The sequence below is a fragment of the Diabrotica virgifera genome, chromosome 2 (genome assembly GCF_917563875.1).
Source record: "Diabrotica virgifera virgifera chromosome 2, PGI_DIABVI_V3a".
In the NCBI taxonomy this organism is placed as follows: domain Eukaryota; kingdom Metazoa; phylum Arthropoda; class Insecta; order Coleoptera; family Chrysomelidae; genus Diabrotica; species Diabrotica virgifera.
In genome coordinates, this window is record NC_065444.1 from 3,245,819 (window position 1) to 3,263,689 (window position 17,871).

Genomic DNA, 17,871 nt, shown 5'->3' on the forward strand with positions numbered 1-17,871 from the left:
CTGGACTATCTTTCAATATTCATATAAGCAATATCATCTCAAAATCGCTTCAACTGTTAGGTTTTATTAAAAGATGCTCCCAAGACTTTAAGCAGTTGAGATCGTTTAAACTGTTGTACTGTGCAATGGTGAGGCCAATCGTGGAATATGCATCTTGCGTCTGGTCACCCGCCTATGAGACATACAACTGTAAGATTGAAAGGATCCAGCACCTATTCCTTAGGTTCGTCGCATTCAAAACAAACCGTAGAGACTGGAATTATATGGATCTTGAACTAGAACTTAACATTGACACCTTATCAAGCAGACGGAAAAAGAAGGACATGTACATGTTGTATAATATTATAAATTCAATTCACGACTGCCCTGAGCTCCTGGAGGAAGTAGGTTTACATATTCCCTCCAGAATCACACGTTCAAGATCTACGTTTCATACTCGCATCAGCAGAACTAACTTCACTGCAAATTCTTTCATCTCGAGGGTTTCTAGACAGGCAAATGCTTGCTCCAATTGTGTGGATTTCTTTGCGGATAGTTCGCGATTTTTAAAAACGCTAAAGGATTGCACCCTCTAGTTTTATGTTCTTGAATATTTTAAACTTGTGATTATATATCTTTACCTGTTATTTTTACTTTTTGACTTGCTTTATTGTCATAGTGTTTATTGTATCTTATTGTATTTTACGTATATTTGTAATATTTTGTTAGTTCTTCATATCTTCTGTAATGTTTTATTGCAATGAGCTTTGCTCGTAAATATATATAAATAAATAAATAAATATAAATAAATAAATAAATATTAAAAAAAGAATGTGTGTGTACTTTGTACGCACTTAAGAAGTTATACTTCTATTATATAATTTCAACCAAATAAATATACTTAACAGTTACAATACAAAAAATTAACAATAATTACCCAAAATTAACCAAAACTTAACAATGCCAAATATTAAAAAAAAAGAAAAAAGTATGAATCGTCCGGGATTTGAACCCGCAATCTCGTGATTTCTCGATCTCTGGTCCAATGCTTTACCAACCAGGCCATCAAGGCGCATGTTACTGACGTTTCAGATATATACAGGGTGTAACAAAAATACAGGTCATAAATTAAATCACATATTCTGGGACCAGAAATAGTTCGATTGAACCTAACTTACCTTAGTACAAATGTGCACCTAAAAAAGTTACAGCCCTTTGAAGTTACAAAATAAAAATCGATTTTTTTCAATAGATCGAACACTGTTCGAGGTTTCTTATTGAAAACGGACATGTGACATTATTATGATACGAACATCTGAAAAAAAATATAGTAAAATTTGTGAACCCCATAAAAATTTTATGGGGGTTTTGTTCCTTTAAACCCCCCCAAACTTTTGTGTACGTTCCAATTAAATTATCATTGTGGCACAATTAGTTAAACACAATGTTTTTAAAACTTTTTTGCCTCTTAGTACTTTTTCGATAAGTTAGTTTTTTTTGAGATATTTTGAATATTTTGTCAAATCCACCACATATTTGTGTACTGTTAAGTACGATTTTAGAGACTGTAATAATATGAAAACTTATTTATAAATTACAGTTTGAGGTATACTTTGAACCATATTAAAAAAAAACCACATCTCGATAAAAGGTGCCTTATCTGAAAAATACTAAGAGACAAAAAAGTTTTAAAAATACTATGTTTAACTAATGGTACAGCAATAATAGTTTAATTGGAACGTACACAAACATTCGGAGGGTTTAAAGGCACAAAACCCCCATAAAATTTTTATGTAAACATATTAAAAAAGAAGCCGCATCTCGATTAAAACTGGTTTACCGAAAAAGTACAAAGAGGCAAAAAAGTTTTAAAAACATTGTGTTTAACTAATGGTACTACAAAAATAATTTAATTGGGACGCACATAAAAGTTTGGGGAGGTTTAAGGGAACAAAACAACCCCCATAAAATTTTTATGGGCTGCACAAATTTCAATTTAATTTCTTTGTAGGATGTTCATGCCATAAGAATGCCACATGTCCATTTTCATTAAAAAATCTCTAATAGTTTTCAATGTATCGGAAAAAATCGATTTTCATTTTGTAACTTCAAAGGGCTGTAACTTTTTTGTGTGCATATTTGTACTAAGGTAAGTTAGGTTCAATCGAACTATTTTTGATCCCAGAATATGTGATTTAATTTATGACCTGTATTTTTGTTACACCCTATATAATTACACATCACGGTAACAAGTGAAATATAAAAATAGATGTTTTATTATTTTACGCCCAAGGAAGACAAATCCAAAGACACAAAATTATAATAAATAATACATTTACTAAAAAACACTAATATATTATTTTAATGGCTTATTTGCGCTGATATATAATTTGAAAGATTAGCAACTAAACGTCATACTGTCTGTGTGCGCATGCGCGCAGATTTATGAAAAATTTTACTGTCAATCGCGCCTAAAGAAGTATAACTTCAAAAAGATTTCCTTCTTCTTCTTCTCATAGGCATTTGTCTTCTCTTTCTCAGCCGTAGGATTCGGATTTCGGTTCTTCCTTTACCCGTTTTCCCATGCATTTCTATTTTTGACCATCATCTTTAATTCTTCAATAGGTTTCCCTTTATTCCCTGATCTATTCATTTCCTTTTGGTTTCTTCCCCTCAACTTTTTTTACTTCCCAATTCTATGGAAGATAATTTGTTCCTTCCTTAATTCTTTATAGTTTCATTCTAATAATATCTTCGAACTACAACATTTTTTTCTGTGTAATTAATGTAGTCAGTAATAGGTCTCAGCTATGTCATTTGTCTGATATCTTCATTTATTATCCTGGCCCATTTGGTTTTCCGCACATTTTGCTCAAATATCTCATTTCGATTGATTCATCTTTTTTATGAATTGTCCAGTTTTCGCTGGCGTATGTTATTATTGGCACTGTTATCGTATTGTGAATTTTTCTCTTGACTTTTTATACCTTTGTGTCCTAATATTAAATTAATTGTGTAGTATAATCTAGTAGATTTATTTCCTCTATGTGTTATTTACGCATCTATTCTACTACCATCACTCACAATGCTGCCCAGATATTCCTACTTTTTTATTTTTTCTAATGCTGCTTCATTAGGTACATGGAATCTAATTATTGTTTTGGTCTTCCTTTTGATTAACTATCATAGTTTTTGTTTTATTTATATTCACCACCATTTTCATTTTTAGTTTCTTCAGTTCACGAATTCATTAGCCTTTGCATTTTAGTTTTATTGTTCACTTCCAGTACAATATCATCTGTATAGAGTAAACTCTGTAATTTTAATGGTTGTAAGTGTCTGTATCCCATTACTGTATTTAGGCTTTCTTCTTTAGCTTTAAGGTTCTTTATAATTTTTGGCATTATTATGACGAACAACAATGGGCGTAGGCGTAAACTATCTCCCTGTTTTACTCCTTTAATAATTTTGAATTCATTGGATCTTTGGTCTCTCACTTGTACTTTTCCTCTGATTGTCTTGTGCATGCACTTTTTATGATTCTGATTATTTTAGGTATTTAGGTCATGTAGCTAGAAAAACAAAATAGCAGAGAAATTATATCCTTGTGGCAGAAGAAATATTAAAAAATATTTTCAAAATCTAATTTCTAAACAAAAACCTTACCTGTTAAAGCTGAAAGACCTTGTTGTCTCTGTGTTGATTCGAAAAGGTCTTTGACTCTATTGTAGATCACCTCCTGGGGATTGTGCAAGTAAAACGATTCTCCATTTCCACTGCTTACACTGCTTTCAGAGCTGCTAGATGCACTAAAATCATAAATTATACGTTAATATGTACCTATAGCTGATTTCAACTGAAATTTCTAGATTTTCTCAAAACACTTATTCCTAACCTAACAAAAAATCTACATCATTTTTTGTCCGTATTACGACATCTAATGCATACGCTTTTGTTCTAATCCAAATCGTTTAATTTCAAGAATCACTCCTTCTATTGTAAGTGCCGTGTCCTTTAAGAAGGTTGGTTATCATTACGGCTATCATTACCTTTATACTGCTGAGCTCAACAGCTCAATAAAGTTACAATTGTACCATTATCTCAAATTGGTCAACCAGGATATACGTCGTCGGTCTATGTTCCTCTCTCCAGTATGTTTTCATATATAGTGATCCGCAGCAACGCATACCTCTCACCTCATGACTCAAATATTGCAAATTTTCTTATTTTAATTGTATGCGATATCTCCTTTTAATTATTCATTTTTTAAAACGTCGTTGTTCGTAACTTTATCGACCAAACTTATTTTTAAAATTCTTCTATAAGCCCACATCTCAAAAGTTTCTATTTTGTTACTTATATCCTTTTTTAGCATCCAAGCCCTATTCCGTATACATAATAAGATAAAAATACATCTCACTACTAGCCCAGTCGGGATAGCATTTGACCTTGCATTAGAGCTGCCCCAAATTTTATTTTTCTAATCTTTAGGGAGGGTCAATATTAGTATAAATTTAAAATCTCGACTGAATTCCGCCTTTGCGTTAGCCGCCATCTTGATTTTAAACGAGAACGGTTTTTGCTCAATATCTCCGCCATATCCAATTTTTTGACAAAAAGTGTAGAAACTGAAATTGTTGAAAATGCGATTTTCTATAGTTTCATTTATTATAATTTTTTTCGTGCGGTCGATATTTTCCGAGTTATGAGGGGAAAATAGTGACAGTTGTAGCATAATTATTGAATTATTGAATTATCTCGTTTATTATTAGTTTTACAACAAATATATACCTATACAAAAATGAAGAGAATTAAATTTTGTACAATTTTGATGCCGTACTTTTTTTTGATAAAATCAATATTTACGGTAGTACGTATGTGGTAAAGGTGCGAGCGTAAGACCTGATTGATTTTGTAGCAATTGTTTTTGTTCAATATCTCCGCCATTTTCAACTTTTCTACAAAAAGTGTAAGAACTGAAATTGTTGCAATTACGATTTACTACAATTTTTTGAGAGAACCAGTGGCGGGTCTACAAGGGGGGAAATGGGAAAATTCCCCCCAACAGGGTCCAAAATTTAAAAAAAAATTGTTAAAACATCACGATATATTAGCTGACATAAAACTTAAAATATCGACAGACAAATTCAACCAATCAAACCCGCTAGTTAATAAAATTAAGTGAACTTAATGCATAGGGTGTCTGCGTAACTTGGAACCATATGGGAAACTTTTTTAATATCAATTTTAGGAAAAAAAGTTATTCTTTATAAAATGCTCTGCATAGTCTAAAACCTAAGATGCAATTATCAAATGTCAAATTTTGTCAACAGTATACGAGGTATGTCAAAAATAATTCGCTCAAGAGCAAACTACCTTTATATTTCAAAATATCAAAAAATTTTATTAAAAAAGTTATTTGTAATTAAAAACCATATTCAAACATGCAAAAACAGCCTTCTACTTAAAAAAAAAATTCTGAAATTTTCCTTAATTGCCGATTCCGAACATCATTTTTATTTATTAGACATGTAATAACTCTTTTATTAATAATTTTAGGAAAAAAGTTATTCTTCATAAAAATCTGTGCATGGTCTAAACCTCAAGATGCAACCATCAGTTATCCAAGTTTGTTAATTTTATACGAGGTGTGTCAAATAATATGAATTTAGAAAGAATTCTTTCTAAATTCTTTCTAAATTCATATTATTTGACACACCTCGTATAAAATAACAAACTTGGATAACTGATGGTTACATCCTGAATTCCTGAGGTTTAGACCATGCACAGATTTTTATGAAGACTAACTTTTTTTTCCTAAAATTATTAATAAAAGAGTTATTACATGTCTAATAAATAAAAATGATGTTCGGAATCGGTAATTTAGGAAAATTTCAGAAATTTTTTTTTGCAAGTAGAAGGCTGTTATTGCATATTTGAATATGGTTTTTAATTACAAATAACTTTTCATAATACAATTTTTTAATTTTTTCAAATATAAAGGTAGTTTGCTCTTGAGAGAAATTCATTATTTTTGACATACCTCGTATACTGTTGACAAAATTTGACATTTGATGATGGCATCTTAGGTTTTAGACTATGCAGAGCACTTTATAAAGAATAATTTTTTTTCGTAAAATGGATATTAAAAAAGTTTCCCATATGGTTCCAAGTTACGCAGACACCCTGTAATGTCTTTTTATGTCTTTTATATACTTAGTTTGGTTGATGTTTCATTGGAAGTTTCAAAAATTGTATAAAATATAATTCTCTTTATTTTTGTTTCTGTACAATTATGTCGTAAAGTTAATAATAAATGAGACAATCCAATAATTATGCTTCCCGTCCGCTTCCATTATTTTCCCCCTTAACTCGGAGAATATTGATCGTATAAAAAAATTGTGCCAAAAAAATTGTAGGAAATTGCATTTCCAACAATTTTCTTTCCCACCATTTATGTTGAAAAGTTGAAATGGCGGAGATATTAAGCAACAACAGTTCTCATTTAAAATCAATATGGCGGCTAATGCAACCGTGGAATTCAGTCGAAATTTTAAATTTACACTACTATTGATCTCTCCTAAAGGATAGAATTATAAAATTTGGGGCAGCTCGGAAACAAAATTCAATTCAATAATTATGCTTCCCCCACCACTTTTTACTATTTTCCCATGTAACTCGAAAAATATCAACCGCATGAAAAAATTGTTAAAAAGAAATTGTCGGAAATTTTATTTTGAACAATTTTAGTTGAAAATGGCGTAGATATTGAACAAAAACAATTGCTATAAAATCAATCCGGTGTTACGCTCGCGCCATTACCGCATACGTACTACCTTAAATATTAATTTTAGCAAAAAAATGAAAGAGATGAAAATTGTGTAGAATTTAATTCTCTGAAACATATTATAAAGTGGTTGGTTAACATCCATACATATTTGAGCCAATACATTAAGAGCAAACAAGGCCTCTCTTAAATCCTTTTTGTTTCTGAAGCCAAACTGAGTGTTACTAATATCTTGCTCCAGTGTTTTGAAAATCCTTTGATGATTTTCAATCTTTGGATTCTCAAAAGTGTGGCTCATTGAGGTGATAGTTCGGTAGTCACAGCATTGTCCAGCGTTAGACTTTTTCGGTAAAGTTATAAATGCCTTGCCAATTTTTTTAAGAATTACGATATGCACAATATGCACAATACAATACACCAAAAAATAAAATTTATTATACATATTTGAATCTAATATAGGGATAAATTTGACACAAAACATTGATGTGTTTATACTTTAATGTCTTACCTGTGTCTGTGTTTGCTCATTGGATTAATATAAAGACCATTTTCCGGTGCATGGGCAGGCTCCATCGATCTGTCACTTAAAGGTGGATGAAGATAAAACGGTTCTGAATTATTGTGTTTCATGGTATTGTTGCTACTAATTGACTTAGGTTTGCAGTTTGAGCAGTCGCTGGCTACGCTGTTTCCCTAAAAAAAAAAAAATAATAAAAATTTTATGTCTAAAAAGTCTAATATAAAAGAATTACTTTAATAAATACATTTAGGGCCGGTTTCACCAACGACAAATAGTAGTTTATTCTATGATTAAAAATTATTCGACCATTAAACTGACATTTCTCCCTTTTACTAACGTCAAATAAGACTTATTTTATTTATTTATCAAAAAAATACTTACTCTTTGAGTAAATTGGCAAGTTAATCTGGCTGTAAATATTTAGAAGAAAGTAAATTCGCGAGTTTAACTTTAAATTATCAAAATTATATTGAAACAAAATATAAACTTAAACGTCTAATAAATTTTATTCGACGAAAGCTATTCATTGATTTATTCGTTGTTGGTGAAACCGGACCTTAGTCATTAATTATTATAATTGGTAAAGTAGCTTAATAAATTTTCAACTTAAAACAATGTAAAGAAAATAATGATGTTATGTAAACTTTGTACTTTTTTCTACAACCACTGTTCAAAGTGCACTTTTCTGCACGGTTTTATGTTAGCAAACTTGATATTTTCTCACAGTATAAGATATTTGACATTAGTGTGCAGAAAAGTGACGTTTCTGTGCCGCAAAGTGACGTTTCTGTGCCGCAAAGTTCTTTTCTGCACAGTTGACTACCTCATTCTGAGTAACGTTATATTCTGTTTACATCCGTGGACTACCGCATTCTGAGTAACGTTATATTCTGTTTACATCCGTGCTTAAACTTTAGACAAATATATAACCTATAAGACAATTATTATATTTAACTATAGCATAGAAACTAAATTATGGATGTTACAACTGTTTTATTTTACAATTTTATTCTTATTAAACATTTTATAATTATCAAATAACCAATAAGGATTTAGCAACCTGTGCAAGAGACGTCGAATGAAGTAGGTTTTGTGTAAATCCGTGACTGCATAAATATAATGTCAATAATGTGTAGTAATTGTTTAAATTTAAACAAATTAAGGCAGTGCATTAATTTTTTAACTGATTTCTGTGCAATTTATTTAGGTATAAGGAATTTAAATTGATTAGTAGGTATTAATTAAATACAGTTTAAAACTTATCACATAGGTACCTACCTATTATAATTAATCGTCGTTTGGAAATTGTGATTTTTATTTTTAGGAAAAACTGTGCTTGTAGAAAAAGTATAGTGTGAAACACGTGCAGAAAGGTAATTTCTCACTCGTTTGAATTGCGGCACTCGCTTGCGCTCGTACCGCAACTTTTCAAACTCGTGAGAAATTAGTACCTTTCTGCACTTGTTGCACAATATACTATTCTTATAAAGGATATGCAAAAAATTTATATATCTATTAAGTTGATTATGGGACGCCTTTATAATGCTGAAATAATAGTATATTATTCAACGAGCGTGTAATGATGGCTATTACTCACTCTGATGAATTACGACACTCGCCATTACATGCAAGTAGAATACTATACTTTTTCTACGACCTTTTTTATTTGGGTTAGTAGAAAAATATAATTATCAACTACTAACATTATTTAAAACGAAATATTTTATTTTTCATAAGAAAATATATTTTATATAGGTAACTATGGCAACACTGTTAGAATTACACTCGTTGAGCTTATGTTATGAAACAATAAACAGTTGTCATTATGTCATGGAATGGCGGTGGTTTTTAAAAATAAAACATATTTTAAGGCAATTACGTGAAAAAGAACGTGTACTCTCAATTCAAATCTATTGTACAATGAACAGTAAGTAAAACAGAATTCATTGATATGAATTTCATATCCGTAAGTCCTTTTACGAAATTAATACCGATTGTTTATTGTTTACCTTTTTATAACGTCAATATTAAAATGTCAAATGTTGAAATTTAAACGTAAAAAATATACTAACCCATTGTTAAAGTTAAAAATCCTTTAAACATTTTTCAAATTTAATTGTTCATATAAATTACAATGAATATTTTATTAAATAAACAAGTTTAAGTAATTTTATTTGCTAATAGGTATATTAAAAGTGCCATGCACCACTTGAATCTAACTTCAACCCGTGAGTAATGACCCGCGAGTAACTTCAGCCCGTGAGTAATGAATTATTACTCACGGGTAAAGTAATGGGTGTTATTATCTATTCAAAAATAGCGAATAATGAGTATATTATTAAACGGTCGGAGAAAAAATGTTTTATTTGGGAGCAAATGCACGATATTTTCAATGTTAAGAGAGAATAATAAAATTACGTCTACGTTTATTTTAATTTTATAATCAAATGTACCATTCGTTAAATATATCTTGAGACTTTTTTGACATCTGCGTAGACAACTAAGCGAGATCGCATTTAGAAGAAAATACATGGATAATTCTGTCCTCTAACCAATCTGACTCTAATCAATATGACGAAAACCAATATATCACGAAAAATACATCAGGACTAAGATATGAATCTACAAGACCTGAATCCGACCGAGTGAGCTATGGATGTAAAACTTGCACATTGACTCAAAAATTTGCAAACCTCATGAACTTCTTTGAAAAAAGGTTGTGAGACGAATACTAGACCCTATAAATGAGAACAATAGGTGGATAATCAGAACTATAGGACGTTCAAAGCGGATTCAGATAAATACGATAAGAAAACAAAATATGCAATCTCAATAATTTCAAATAACGTAAGGAGATGGACAAGGAGGTAGCTTAAGCCCAATAAAGGTAATAGATGAAATAGTGAAATATTGTACGAAAACATTTAAAGAATATGTACAGGATGGAATAGAATGCAAATGATAAATGCAGAGATATACGCATTTGAAGATAACAGTATTATTCGCCGAAACAGCAGGAAAACTGAAAACAGTTTAGAAAAATGGAACTTAGAAGCAAAAAATATACCTAAATGTAACTAAACAGAAAGACAGAGGTAATGAAAATAACAAGAAAAAAGCCAAGGATGACCTAACCCAATTGGTGAAAAATCAACAAAAAATAATGCAAAAAATACAAATACCTGGGAACAGTAATAAATAACAGAGGAAGCATTGAGAACGATCTCAACAATATACTAGAGTACTAGAGAGTAAAAGAAAACTATTCCATACACTAAATAAAAGATTCCTCAACAAGAAGGTAACAATATATGAAACAATATGTATACCAACGTTGATATACGGTGCAGAGAACTGAATTTTAAACAGAAGAAACCAGAGTACGATACAAGCAGGAGACATGAAATACCTCAGAAGAACGATAGGTGCAAGAAGGACAGACACATTCAAAAATAAAAAAAGGAAACATACTTAAAATTAAACCGTTACTTGACATAATAAAGTAGAAAAAATTATCATGATGCGGTCATATAAGACGAATGGTCAATAACAGGCAAGTAAAAAGAATGAGGGAAGCTAATTCAACAGGGAAAAACAGAAGAGGCAGACCAATAAAAGAGTGGAACGGCGACATAGCAGAGATATAACAAAATATGGGCAAAGAGTGGAGAAAATTCATCAATAGCTATACTAAATTTACAATCAAGATGCAGTAAAAATAAACAAACCAAGACAGGTTAAATGCTACTAGGAGCACTCCTCAATCATAATTTAAAATGTATAAACTTTGGAAATCATGATTTGGGATTTACAATGTATCTACATTGTAAATTATGATTTAGAAGTGCTGCTAGTAGCATTTAACGTGTCTTGGTTTGTTTATTTCTACTGCATCTTGATTGTAAATTTAGTATAGAAGCATCTTTTTGACACCAAACAGTAGAAAAGGAACGATTATGTCTATGATGGAACTATTGCAGAAACCCAAAAAAATATTATTGGTAATATAATTAATTATTTTATGCGCTACTACTTACCATCGCAACACCTTTTGCAAAACTGAAGAGAAATGATTAATAAACAATATCGTTGTGCTAATAATTGTTATGGTAACTATCGATTCATGCATTTTTGTAATTGATTAATTTTACAAGATCAATTATAGTATGCGGCTGTCACGCAGAAAAACTATTCGTAATGTTCATAAATTTTTCCGTATTTTCATTTCCTATTGAAACTAGAAACTTTCTTTCACAAAATGAATATTAATATTAGCATAAACATAAACATATATTATCGAACGATGTCAAGTAGGTATATATGCAATAAATGATATAAATATATTCTAGAATAACAAATATAATGTAAAAGATCCAAAAAAGCAATTATATTTATAGATATGTTTTGCTGTTTATAGTTTATACTTCGAACTGCCTATATACAGCCAGCGGGCTGTATCGTCGCCCCCGTTAACGAAATTCCGCTAACTCCGCTTCGATTTTTTTGCACAAACTTACTCAAAAAGAGGTCCTTATAACAAATCCACAGGGTGTCAGGTGGTGCCGTGGTCGAAAAATTGTTTACTCTTTTTTTAAACAAATTCACAAAAATAATTTTTGATTTCTATCAATTTTTTCTTAGATAATTTGAGTCATTCTGAGCAAAAAAGGTATCTTATGATTTTTTTCTAAAATTGATTGTTGTCGAGTTATACGCGATTTAAAATTTGAAAAATGAGAAAATGGCCATTTTTAAGCCTTAATAACGCGATTAAAAATTATATTATGAAAGTCAGAAAGTAATCAAATTAAAGCTAAAAACCCCTCCTTCAAGAACATGAAGAAACTTTATTCATTATTTTATTACAAAGCTGTTATTTTTAATAACAATTAGAGCTATAGTCCAGGCTGTATCGTCGCCCCGTTAGCGAAATTATTTCGATTCAATTTTTTTGGACAAACTTACTCAAAACGAGGTCCTCATAACAAATTCACAGGGTGTCAGGCGGTACCGTGGTCGAAAAATTGTTTAAACAATTTTTTTTAAATAAATTCACAAAAATAATTTTTTCAACAAAAATAATTTTTTCACTTCGAACAAATTTTTTTTTCGATAATTTGGGTCATTCTGAACAAAAAGGTCTGTTGTAATTTTTTTCTACAATTGATTGTTGTCGAATTATACGCGATAGGCTTAGTTATTAAGCCTTGATTATTATCAAGGCTATTATCAAGGCCTTGATTATTATCAAGCAAAAAATAATTTTTGTGAATTTGTTTAAAAATTTTTTTTTAAACAATTTTTCAACCACGGCACCCCCTGGCACCCTGTGGATTTGTTATAAGGACCTCTTTTTGAGTAACTTTCTGCAAAAAAAATCGAATGGGAATAATTTCACTAACGGTGGAGACGATACAGCCCGCTCTAATAATAATCCAGTAATCAGAGACGAAAATGCCACTCAATCTCTAAACATAATATGAACAAGCTGAATTTTGCTGAAAATGTCTTTTGGGTACCAAAAAAGATGCAAAAAAGTTTGTCACGCCTATGTATGTACCTCCGGGCATTCCCCTAAAACCACCTCCCACATAAGGAGGGAAAAGGAAAACATCGATTTCCTGAGAATCTGTTCGCCATAGAAATAAAAAAAGTTAAAAAGGAAAAGCAGCTGAGATAATTTTATACAAAAATGGTTATTAGCAATTTTTGTGTAAAATGAACTGTTCTCTCAGACACAACGTGCAGAGAAGAAAATAAGGCATAAAAAGAATTTGAAAAGCAGAGGTGATTTTTTAGTGAAATGAAATAAATTTTTTCGCTTAAATATTGAGCGGTGTCGACCGTGATAGTGGTGGTATCATGGTATTATTTTTTATCAATATATTCATATTCTTATATGAATAGAATACTTACTCTTCTAAGTTTATCTCCTTTTCTAGTACAGGAACAGCCCTTGCCATTGGAGAATTTATCGAGAGTGGTTTGGTAGTCTGGTGTAGTTCCATGCTGGACTAAGACATTCAGACACTACAAAAAAACATATTGTGAATATTAAATAAATTAATTATAAACAAAATTTTTGACAGCTTCATAAACAAAGCATCTAACACATAACTTTTTTGGTGTTAGAACTCTATTGAATTTGGAGCTAATAAATTTCCTCCTCCTCCTACTTGTATTGTTTTGCTCCTTTTTAAAGGAAAAAATCAGGAGTCCTTGCACCAAAGCAAGTCGTCGCACAATCCTTGGTGTATAAGGAGTAACCCTGTTAAATAGGGAATAACCTTTGAAAATACGGGAAGACTTGCTTCTCATTCTTATACATTTCCATTTTCCTTGAAGAATATGTCGTAGAGTCTTGATGCTGGATACATTAATATAATTCTCTTATGTACAGGAAGAAATTTAAGGTTAGGTATAGGGTTAATAAGTCTTCTTGTTCATATGCCTTTTCATTTTCTTAAAAATAAAGTTGGAGTAGTACCATGTTCTTAGATATATGAAATTTTGAGATTATTTTGAGAAAGATATTTTTTAGGCCTGTCTAGTTCTCATTTTTGCCGGCTTCCTTGGGAGTGCAACATTATTTTTTTAAGTAGATCGAAAGGGTTTTGTAAAACGGAAATATATTGATTTACCTCAACTTGTTGGTTTTCTGCTGCATCATTGATGGGACTTTTTCCAAATTTGTCTAGTGATAAACGGGCTCCATGCTTCAATAACCAACGAACAGTGTCCAAGTGTCCTCTGGAAGCTGCAAAGTGCAGAGGCGTTGCACCATCACCATCTCTAAGATTGGGATCTACTCCTTGGTCTTGAATCTGAAATGTGCAATATAGGAATTATCAAAAAAATAAATTGAATGAACAAAACAAAAATAATAACAGAGGTTATTATGGAAACTGAAGTTTACTTTGAGGTACAGACAAATCTTTTCGTGAAGAAAACTCAGATGTTTTGAAAGATAAATACTCAGAAAGAATTTTGGACCCTACCACGGCACGAATACTAAGCAATACCGAATAAGAAAAGTAATTATAGGATATAGTTGATCCCATCTTGACAGATATAATCAAAAATGATAACAGGTGCTCATAAAATGGTTTATTTTTCCATCAAGACGGCGCACCTTCCCATTCTAGCATAAACGTAAAGCGATAACCTAATGAACGGTTTCCGTTTCTAGGCGATATATTGGACAAAGAGGTTTTATTGAATGACCACCAAGATCCCCTGATTTAACTCCCTGGACAATAATTATTTTCTAGTTTTATAATAAAAACGGAGGTAATTTTGTTACAAAATAATGAACCACTCACCATCCATTTGACACAATTTAAACATCCCATTTGACTAGCGGCATGGATCGGAGCCATTCCATCTTTAGCTCGAACGTAGAGGGAACCTCCTGCTTCTAATACTAGAAATTTCAAGACCTCTAGGTGGCCTTCTTGAGCAGCCAGATATACAGGTGTGACGTCATTGTCCATCTGGGTATTGGCGCTGTAAAAAATAAGCAATATTAGAGAGAGAAATATTAGCAATTTAAATTGTGGATTTAAAAATTTTTGTCTACACTCAAGTCAGTGTTCTACAACAAGAGTGCTTTAGTCTGTTGAGTAAAATGAAAAAGGATTTTAAGTAACGTAAAGATATACCTATTGGACAAAATGGTTTGTTCTGACAATATTAAAACAAGACCATCAAATTGGATATGGCATACTTGTAAAATATCAATATTATGTTTTTATACATAATATATTCAATAATTTTACATCCTCTAAATTAATATCTGAATTTAAGTTTCCTCTTCATGGGATGAAATTTCGTATAAGTAAAAGACATACTATTATTGAAAGGAAATAAATTGTTATTTCCTTGTTGCTTCTGAATAATCTTCACCACAGCCATCAGGGCATTATCTTCTGTGAAGGTGGCTACTGTATTACGTACTACTATAATATACAATTTTTTAATATTGCGAATAGATGATGTGCTTATTTAGTCAAAAAGCTTTTTCGGATTTAAAGGATTGTGGCCCAATTGACAATAATTCTCTTCAAAAAAGGAGATAGGGGAGATCTGAAAAACTATAGGCCAATTTCCCTGTTGTCCCAAATGTACAAACTGTTTATGAGACTAATAACTAATAGGCTATCGTCGAAGCTTGATAGCTATCAACCGGTAGAGCAGGCAGGATTCTGAATGGGTTACAGTACAGCGGATCATCTTCTTACAGTCAGAACGCTAATAGAGAAAGCCAATGAATATCACTTGAACTTATACATTGGCTTCGTTGATTATGAAAAGGCATTCGACTCCATAGAACTTTGGTCAATAAAGAGAGCTATGAACAACTGCAGGATAGATTCTCGATACAGAATGCTCATACATAATATTTATAAGAAAGCTACAATAAAAATACAAATAGATGAGAAAACCAAAGATATACCAATCAACAGAGGAGTTCGCCAGGGAGACGTTATTTCAGCAAAGCTGTTCACACTGGGAGTTGAAGACGTGTTCAAAGACATTAACTGGGTAGATAAAGGAATAAATGTTAATGGAAGAAAACTGAGTCATTTGAGATATGCTGACGACATTGTAATATTCGCTACAAGTTTCGAAGAATTACAGACCATGATGACGCAACTATTTCAAGCTGTGGAAAAAGTAGGTCTTAAGATGAACTTGGAAAAAACAAAAGTAATGACGAATACACCGAACATTACAAAAATGACGTTGAATGACATAGAAATATGACGTTGAAATACATCTATCTGGGACAGATAATGAAAGTTAACAAAGAAAATCAAACTGCCGAAATTACTAGAAGAATAAGGTTAGCGTGGGCAGGATTTGGAAAACTGAGTTGGATCTTGAAAAGCACTAAAATAGAACAATATTTTAGAACCAGAGTTTACGATCAGTGTATCCTCCCTATACTTACGTATGGTTCAAAGACGTGGACACTCACCAAGGCCAATATGGATAAAATAGTAAAGGCACAGAGAGCGATGGAAAACTCAATGCTCGGGGTGAGGCTCATAGACAAAAAACAAATACATATATTAGAAGCAAAACCAAAGTAAAAGACGCAGGAGAACATGCTGCCAAATTAAAATGGAGCTTCGCAGGACACAAAGCCCGACTGAAGGATAAAAGATGGAATCACGAAATACAACAATGGAGACCGTTGTTAGGAAGAGGAAGTAGAGTAAGGCCACAAGTGAGATGGGCCGATGACATAAAGAAGTATGGAGGACACAACTGGAAACAGGTGGCGCAAAATAGACAACACTGGATTGAATTGGGGGAGGCCTATGTCCAAAGTTGGATTACTGAAGGCTGAAGAAAAAAAAGAAGGCCCAATTAATTATTGTTTATGAAGTCTAAGCAGTATTCAATTATGAATAATCATTTACGTCGAGTTTATTAATGATCGAAATCCATTTATCTATAAGAATTATAATATGACTATATATATTTTTTTCCGCAAATCGCCAGGAAATTTTGACATTCCTGTCAAAATTTCTTGAAGAAAAAGTCAGGACTTCCTTACTGTAAGGAAATGTCATTTCCTTACTGTAAGGAAATGATATTTCCGTACAGTTGTTAGTGTTCTACATAAATGATAGAAAACCTCAATACGTTTCCATAGTAACCCAAGTAATTTTATTAGGAATTTCAAAGCACCATTTATTTGGGAATAAAATTATCGCGTTTTTTTTTAAATCAATCAATATCTGTCGAATTTTAAACGATTTGCGGAAAAATAGTATGTTTACCTCGTAGGAAAAGCCACATTCCTGGACTCTGTGTTGCTAAGTCTCGGCTTGCGCCTCGACTTAGCAATCTTCACAGTCGTCCAGGAATGTTAAGCTTTTCCTACCCGGTAAACAATGTACTATTAAGCATTAAAAATACATTTTTTTAAGTTAACAATTTTTTAATAAAATAAGATGTAAATATTTTTATAGCATATAAGTATGTCAACTTTAGCAATGTTGCTATTTTAACCTTTTGATCTGTTTCCTTTCAAGACTTGAGTCTTTTATCCTATGGTCAAGGTTTGTTGGCGCCCTATAATTCTGTAGTTCCTAGAATTCAGTATCTCATGTTTTCTTTGTGCCAAATTGACAAACTATTAACTAATTGTTATATATGTCAATTATATGTGATATCTCTATTAATCAACTCCATCCATCCCCTAATATCGCTCCCGACACTGAGCAACAGGCCTTAATTCACGCTTTGAATGGACCCTCACATGAACCAAGTCCATGTGAGGATAATTATCCTCCTGATTTCATTTCTTTTGATTTTATGATTTTTCTTTCTTCCGATCGTTATAGTTCACAATATAAATATTGTTATAAAATTTCTGTCAAGATTCTATATTATTTAAAGCAAAAGAAGGTTAAAATATCTTCATGTCTTGCCAATTTTTCTTCCCAGTAATTTTCACATCGTAGTACGTGCATATGACCAAGCAAGTATTTATCGCAGGTTGAACGACTGAACTACGTGTTTTTATACCAGCACCAGCCCATAAAAGAATTCTTTTCCGATGCTCGGTCAA

At 31.7% G+C, this 17,871-nt stretch overlaps 1 protein-coding gene across 2 annotated transcripts in view; it reads right to left on the minus strand.

Moving 5' to 3' along the window:
• Positions 1-17,871, minus strand: part of LOC114328087 (espin) — a 374,616-nt gene that overhangs the window by 57,465 nt on the left and 299,280 nt on the right. For both annotated transcript variants that reach the window (XM_050642375.1, XM_050642376.1), the window contains 5 exons: positions 14,609-14,792; positions 13,928-14,110; positions 13,203-13,316; positions 7,275-7,459; positions 3,646-3,788 (listed from right to left, as the gene is read on the minus strand). In XM_050642375.1, the coding sequence (XP_050498332.1) occupies positions 3,646-3,788; positions 7,275-7,459; positions 13,203-13,316; positions 13,928-14,110; positions 14,609-14,792 (809 nt within the window). The remainder of the gene's footprint in view (positions 1-3,645; positions 3,789-7,274; positions 7,460-13,202; positions 13,317-13,927; positions 14,111-14,608; positions 14,793-17,871) is intronic.